At 38.1% G+C, this 8,223-nt stretch overlaps 1 protein-coding gene and 1 pseudogene across 1 annotated transcript; one reads left to right on the top strand and one right to left on the bottom strand.

Annotated features, from left to right (window-relative positions):
• The first annotated feature begins 335 nt into the window (after positions 1–335).
• Positions 336–4,841, top strand: LOC118603924 (translation machinery-associated protein 7-like). The gene is made up of 3 exons (XM_036223335.1): positions 336–524; positions 4,200–4,217; positions 4,821–4,841. The coding sequence occupies exons 1-3, from the start codon at positions 336–338 to the stop codon at positions 4,839–4,841; spliced, it is 228 nt and encodes a 75-aa protein (XP_036079228.1).
• On the bottom strand, positions 2,691–2,812 carry LOC118604905 (annotated as a pseudogene).
• Positions 4,842–8,223: the final 3,382 nt, after the last annotated feature.

The raw sequence follows: 8,223 nt of genomic DNA on the forward strand, positions 1-8,223 counted from the left end.
ACTCAGCTTGGCACTCAATTGCATGTTTGCTTGACATGTGTGCTCCTATGTGTCTCAACTTTACTGAGTCTATAACTCTTCTGAGGTGAGGATGACATCTCACACCTCTTTGTATCTTCCCACAATCTTTGACATCACTGCAGGCAATCAGTCATTTATATCTGTAGGTTCCCAGGCCATGTGCTTCTAGGTTCTGGGGATAAAGCAATACAAAAAAAAAAAAAAAAAAGACAATCCCTGACTTCATGGAGCTTACATTCTGGGGGAAGGAAACAAAACAATAATTAAGTAAATAGCTGCTGGTGGCAGAGTCTGGAGAAGGGGCGGCAGGTGCCATGTCTGGCTGCAAAGGTGGCAAAAAGAAGCCCCTGAAACAGCCTAAGAAGCAGGCCAAAGAGATGGATGAGGAAGATAAGGCATTCAAGCAGAAGCAGAAAGAAGAGCAGAAGAAACTGGAGTTAAAAGCAAAGGCCGTAGTGAAGGGCTTCCTGGCCACAGGTGGAATTAAGAAACCTGGCAAAAAAGTGAGCTGTTCTTTATGCCTGGGGCAATGGTGATACTTAATTCCATTCTTGTTTTAACATCTAGATTCCCTGCCATAACATCTGTTGCCACCTATAGCTAGAAGTAAGTTGTTTTGGAGACTGTTGTACATTTAAGAATAAACTTTTGTAATAATAATAATAATAATAATAATAATTCAGTAAATAAAATATACCATGTGTTAGTTAATGATACCTGTTAAGAAAAAAAATGGAATCAGGAAAGGTAAATATAAAGTGTGTGAATGGAGGGAGGTAAGATGTTGAAATACTAGTTGTGTCCAGATTCTTGAGTAAAGCATAAGGAGGGTGAGAGAGTTAGCCATATGACCTCTGGAGGAAGGGATTTTAGGAAGTGGGAATAAGATGAGCAAAGGTCCTGAGGCAGGAGTGAGTCTGATACAATCCAGGAACAGCAAGAAGACCATTATAGCTGATGCTTGGTGAAAATTTGCTGCATTTAAAAAAGTGAAAGATTGAGTTTCAGGCCTTGAGAATGCCTCACTGTGCAATGAATTTACACTGGGTGGCTATTGTCCCATCCTGTGCAGACCCCAATCTCTCCTCTGCAGGGCAAAGAGGGCCCTCACTGCTCCTCCAGCTAACCATCCAGTTGGAAGCCTAGAAAGGATTGGCCTCTGTCCTGGGTAATCCACAATTTCCTCCCAGTGGCTAGAGCAGCCTATAGGAGGAGAAGGGCACCTGTCTGGCTCTCCAGGGCAGCATGGGTCCCTGGGTGCTCAGGGAAGTTAGAGCTCCCACCCTACCAACCCTCGGCATTGTGAGAGAGGGGTGTCTTCTTCGGTTTCTGGGTACTTATTGCTGCTTTTCTCCTCTTCACTTTAAAAGGCACTTTTGATTTAATGCTAGTTCATTCCAGTCAGATTTTCCTCAGCTTTTTTTGTTTTTGTTTCGGTCTGTGTTTCTTATACTGTTGTTTCCTGTTCGGATTCACAAATTTGTTTCCTATAATAATAAAAAAAATCTCTTTTTATTACGTTTTTTTTTTTTTTGTATTTCCTTAGGTTTACTCAGGGCATCTAGATAGACTTGTTTGATGCGATTTTCTGAAGTTCTGGCCAATGCATTAAGACTGGAAACAAAGATCCAGCTTTTGGTTTCATTGATTTTTCTCTACTGATTTTTGCTCTAAATTTTATTATTTCTTTTCTTCTACTTTGGATTTAATTAGCTCTTCTTTTTCAGGCTTCCTAAGGTGGAAACTTAGATGATTGATTTTAGAACTTCTTTTCTAATACATGCTTTTGTCAAATGAACTCAAAAAGAGTCTGGAGACTTTGCTGGAAATAAATAATAAAGATTTATTAGAGGGTCTTAGAGTTTTCTTTCTAGGAACACAACTAGGCAAAAACCCAGAAGTGTTTCAAAGAAGGAAGAAAAGTTATAAGTTCTAATAGTAAAAAAAGACATTATTGAGAATTATCAGCCCTAGGATGGTTATGAGTCAGATGTCAGGCAGTCTGAATGATGGATGTCAGGTGGTCCAGAAGATGGGCACCAAGAGGCCTGGTCATGACAGAGGGGGACAGGAGGTAGATATCAGGTGGTTTGGATATGCGAGTCCTTCAGGGGGTAATCGAAGGGTTATCTGGAAGTTTGGAGTATGTCTAGATGTTTATCCAGGCATTGATGCAGGACTGGAATGTTCAAAAAAATTTAAGTTCCCAGGCTAGTTAGAACAAAAATAGAGTCTTTCCAGTTTCAACCTTCATAATATTAATAATCTTAGCAGCTTGGTTAATATGACTCCATTTTGTTTATTTCCTATCTTCATTCTTATCTCATATTCAGTGCTATAAATTTCCCTCTAAGCACTGCTTTCACTGAATCCCAGAAATTTTAAGCTGTATTTTAATTTTCATTTAGTTCAAAATATTTTTAAAAATTCTCTTCAGCTTTCTTTTTGGTTATTTAGAAGTATGTTGTTCAATCTCCATGTATTTTTGGGATTTTCCACTTATCTGTGTTATTTATTGATTTCTAGTTTAATTCCATTGTGATCTGAGAGCAAACGATGCATAATTTGCATTAATATCTAACCATATTTGCTACTGTTTTCTATTTGTTACTCTTGTTATTTGATTTTATTTTTATCTCCACTCTTTCTCTACTTTGTTTTTTTTTAAACACCTACAGCACCTGGTCTTCCTAAATAGTCTCCCATCCAGGTACTAACCAGGCCTGACCCTGCTTAGCTTCTGAGATCAAACGAGATTGGGTACGTTCAGGGTGGTGGCATGGCTGTAGACTACTTTTTGTTGTTTTAATTGAGCATTTTACATTAATTTATTTTTCTCCTTTCTTAGCATATCATTTATACTTCTTTTTTAAAAAATCTTTTTTAGTGTTTGCCCTAGAGTTGCAATATACATTTAAAACTAATTCAAGTCCACTTTCAATAACACTATGCTGCTTCATGGGTAGCGTAATTACCTTGTAAAAACAAAATAATCCTCATTCCTCCCTCCCATCCTTGTATCATTGCTGTCATTCATTTCACTTATTCATAAACATGTGTAACACATATAGACGTATACACACACACATATAAACATACATAATCAAATACATTGTTGCTATTATTATTTTGAACAAACTGTTATCTGTTTGGTCAACTAAGAAAAAGAAAAAAATGTTTGTATTTTATCTTCATTTATTCCTTCTTCAGAACTCTTCTTTGTATAATTTGAGTTTCTGAGCTATATTATTTTCTTTTTCTCTAAAGAACTTCTTTCAGTATTTCTTGCAAAGCAGGTCTACTGCCAACGCAGTTCCTGGTTTTGTTTGAGAAAGCCTGTATCTTTCCTTCACATTTGAAGGATAATTTTGCAAGGTACAGAATTCTAGGCCTGTGGAGATTTTCTTCAACGCTTTAAATATTTCACTCCACTCTCTTCTTGCTTACATCACTTCTGAGGAGAAATTGGATGTAATTCTTATTGTTGCTCCTCTGTAGGTTAGGGATTTTTCCACCCCTTTTTTCTTTTTCTTTATTTTCTGTAGTTTAAAAATGATATGCCTACGTGTAGGTTTTTTTGCTTGATGTCCTTTCTACTTTCTGGATCTGTGGTTTGACGTATCACATCAATTTGGGGAAATCTCCATTCATTATTTCAAATATTTCTCTGTTCCTTTCTCTATTTTTTTCTGATATTCCTGTGACACATATGTTTGTAGTTGTCCCATAGTTCTTGGATATTCTGTTCTGTTTGTTTGTTTGTTTGTTTGTTTGTTTCGGTTCTCGCTTTCTTTAATTTTCAGTTTTGGAGTTTTCTATTGAGATATCCTGAAGCTCAGAGATTCATTCCTCAGCTGTGTCCAGTCTACTAATGAGCTCATCAAAAGCATTCTTCTTTTTTTCCTGTTACAGTATTTTTGATCTAATGATTTCTTTTTGGTTATTTCTTAGAATTTTCATCTCTCTGTTTGCATTGCCCATCTGTTCTTGCATGCTGTTTATATTATTCATTAGCATATCCATTAGAGCTCTTAGCCTATTAGTCACAGTTTTAAAAATTCCTGGTCTGATCATTTCAGCATCCTTACCATATCTGAGTCTGGATCTGGTGCTTGCTATGTCTCTTCACACTGTGTTTTTTGCCTTTTAGTACACCTTGTAATTTTTTTTCTTGATAGCTGGACATTATGTACCAGGTAAAGAGAAGTACTGTATATAGGCTTTTAGTAATGAGGTGCCAAGGCGTGGGACATGGGAAGTGTTCTATATCCTATGAGTAGGTCTCAGTTTTTTAGTGAGCCTGTGGACTTCCTAAGTGTTTCTCAGTCCACCCCTGCCCCCGTCCCCACCTATTCCTTCATGTGGGACAGATAGCTAGAGCCGGAGTTGAGTATTTCCCTTCATCCAATCAGTTAGGCTCTGATAAAACTCTGATAAAAGCAGGTTAGGTTCTGGTTAATGAGTTTCTCCTGAGGGCAGGCCTTGTTAGGAGAAGAATGCTTTAGGGTATTTCAAAATGATTCTTTTTATCCCTTCCTCTGCTGGAAGCACAAGGATATTTTTCTCCCATATTTCCTGTGAGAACTTAATTGAGCTCCTGAAGGTAAAATTCACAAAAGCATGGGTACCCCTTCATGACTGAGTCCCCCTGTAGTTTGTAACTCTCAGACTGGTCCACACCTAGCCTCTAGTATCTCAATACACCTTAGGCTTTTGTACTCCTGCACAGGTTCTATGGAGGATTCTGCTCCAGTATGTTGTGCTTCTCTGAATTCGCCTGTCTGTCCCTCCAATTTTAGGTGCGGCAGTTTGCCCTTTGACCTCGCTTCTCTTATGCATCTCAGAAGAGTTGTCGATTTTTCCGTTAGTTCAGCTTTTTATTTTTTGGCATGGAGTGGTGACTTCCAAGCTCCCACATGTGGAACCAGATACCAGAACAGATTCCAAGTTTAATCCATTCTCTGAACTTCCTTGCTCTATCATAACTTTCTTGCCTTCCTTAATTTACAGCTCTTCATCTATCTCTTTCTTAGATTTCAGGATTTAAAATTTTTAAATTTTAAGTAACCAGAACATTTTTGTAGCACAGAACTCAAAAGAACTAAAGGATGCATCAGTATCCAGACTTTTTTCCTAGAGTAAGGATCTCAGAATCCTTCCAGAGACAGTCTTTGTGCTATTTTCCTCCTTCTGTTTTTGTTTGTTTATTTTTGTTACACAATTGATAATGTTCAGTGTTTTTATTTTTAAGATAGCGAACATTGTTATAAACCTTGTTTTTATCTTTGAGATAGTTCCACATTGTTATATAAAGAGCTTCTTCATTCCTTGTCATGGCTGCAAGGTATCTCATTTTATGGATATATCATAATTTATTGAATCACTTCCTTATGGATTTGTTTAGACTGTTTCAAACCATTTGCTATTATGAACAATGTTGCAGTAAATAACCTGTGCTCTTGTAATAACACACAAAGTCTATCTCTAGAATACATTCTTAGAAATGGAATTGCTTAGTCAAAAGGTACATGCATTTTTCATTTGGAAAAATTTGTCCTCCCTGGAATTTATACCAATTTCCTTTAATTCGGCAATGAACAAATGATCATTTCCCTACCCCCCACCCCACCAAAAAAACTTTATCAATGTTTTTTATCTTTACTAATGAGCTAGGTAAAAATGTAACATGTGTGGCCAAAAAAATTAACACCATGCTCCATATCAGATAATTCATCAGGAGAAAAATCATATAAACACAATGGATGCCAGAGTTTTCAAAGGGAAATCAGAACCCATTAGGTTTTATTGAATTTATAGTGGGAAAAAAAAAAACCCTTATGAATATAAGCAATGTGGGAAAACTTTTTAGGTGGTGATTTTGACTCGTTCAACCTTGGAAAGTTCACAATGGAGAAATGCAGTTGGAATGTAATGAGAGTGAGAAAAATTTCTGGAAGAGTTTACACGTTGTTCAACATCAGCAAATTCATGTGGGGGAAACCCTGGTGAGTGCACTGAGTAGGAAGTGCCTCCTTGTACATTGGTGAATTCACCCTGGAAAAAGCCTATGAATGTAGGAGTGTGAGGAAACATTTAGACTTAATTCAGCCTTTACCAGCGCAGTGATTTATGTTAGACGAAAACCCTTTTGAACGTTATGACTGAGGGAAAGTCTTTCCTTAGAGTGCACATGTTATTCTATGTCACTGTGTCTACTCATGAGAGAAACCCCATAATTTATTGAATGTGGTAAAACCTTTAATCAGAGCTTGAGTCTCATTCAACATCAAAGGAGTCATTCTGGAGAGAAACCCTGTGAATGTCATAAGTGCTGGAAGGCCTTCAATTATAGTTCATACTTTCTTTGACCCCAGAAAATCCATGCAGGAGAGAAACTGTTTGAATGTAATAAATGTGGAAAGGCTCTCTGGCCTAGGTCAAGCTTTATAACATCAGAGAATCCATTTCAGGGAGGAATCCTATGAATGTAATGGAAGTGAAGATATTTTCAGCTAGACTTGTAGCTGAGAATCTGCTTTGTGAAAAAAGAGATGATAAAAACTTGAGCAATGAGAATGTATCTGTGTATTCTGTGATGCAAAGCTGCCAGCTATTCAGCTCCCAGGTTCATGCATTTTTTATGTGAATAATTGATCAAATGGTAAATCTGGAGGATAATTTTTCTTCAGTTCTTCCTTATACGTCAGAAGTACCATAGCAGACAGAAAAGCAGTGGATGCAATTCTTAGAAATTAATGGTCACAGTATGTCATGTCATATAAGCAGCTCAAATGTCCTTGTTGATAAGGGTCAGAGCTTTTGAAATCTCTTGTAATCATTTCCTATCCAGAATCAGGGAAATGTAAGGTAGCCTAGACATTCAAGGTGCTGGCCATTTTCCTATCACCAAGATGTGGTTTATAAATATCTAGTTACTGTGGATAAAGGACTCTCATGCCTCTGAAAGGGTTGAATGGTGAAGGGGTCTGGGTAAAAATGAGGAAAATGGAAACTGGCTATCAGGACCCACTTCAGTTATCCTTTGGCACTAAACTTAGTTGAATTACCCTTTAAGATGGTGCATGTTAAAGAGGAGGATGTGAAAACACATTAATGCTTACCAGAATTTTTTTTCTTTCTTTCTTTCTTTCTTTCTTTCTTTCTTTCTTTCTTTCTTTCTTTCTTTCTTTCTTTCTTTCTTTCTTCCTTCTTCTTCCTTCTTCCTTCTTCCTTCTTCTTCCTTCTTTCTTTCTTTCTTTCTTTCTTTCTTTTAGCCTATAGGCACCTGGTATTCCTAGGTAGTCTCCCCTCCAAGTACTAACCAGGCCTGACCCTGTTTAACTTTTGAGATCAGATGAGATTGGGCGTGTTCAGGGTGACACGGCGGTAGACTCATGTTCACCAGAATCAATCCTTGACTCTGCGTCCCAAGACTCAGCCCCTGTGCTTCATCTCATACCTGCCCGTTCTCCCTTAACACACACAAAACTAAATGGTATGTGTTCCCACGCAGAGACTCTTTCAAGACAGAATGCACAGCCAAGACGAGAGTCAGGTGCCTAGGGTACAGATTTAAAGAGGTACTCACTCTCTTGCATGACCCTGAGAATGATGCCACCTTAAATGCTGTGGCCTTGTGCCTCACTTGTCTCACCCTGGTCCTGGCCCTGGACAAAAGTCCTGGAGTCTAGATGGCTCACTTGGAGGCAACTAAATGGAAATCTGGATCTTGGCCACCTTGGAACAGCTGGAACAGAGAGAAAGGGATGGGAGGAAGAAATGTGGGAAACACTCAGGAGGAAGCTAGCCAAGGGAAAGAGCTGTAGATTTAGTTACAGGGCCACAGGTGGAAAAACTGGGCAGTTGTAAGACACAGATCTATCTTCAGGGGCACCAGTAAGGGGCCTCCTTGTGTACATTCACTCACTCATTGAGTGCTCATGATGCTGGACACATTGCTGTTAGAGCTATGATTTGTTTAGACTCTTTTCATGCAAGGAGTAGAGGTATTCAGAAGCCAGCATAGGTAATGGTGCTGTATTATAAAGGTACTGGGTTTATTTTTATTGTTGTTTTTTTTAATTATTGTTATGACTTTAGTATAAAGGTAAAGGGATAACTCAGCAGGTCTGGGCTGTCCAAACCTTACCTATTCCAAAGATTTTCAGGATTGGCCCTTGAACAGCTTCTGGGAGATAAACT

The sequence above is a fragment of the Rousettus aegyptiacus genome, unplaced genomic scaffold (genome assembly GCF_014176215.1).
Source record: "Rousettus aegyptiacus isolate mRouAeg1 unplaced genomic scaffold, mRouAeg1.p scaffold_m13_p_6, whole genome shotgun sequence".
Classification (NCBI taxonomy): domain Eukaryota; kingdom Metazoa; phylum Chordata; class Mammalia; order Chiroptera; family Pteropodidae; genus Rousettus; species Rousettus aegyptiacus.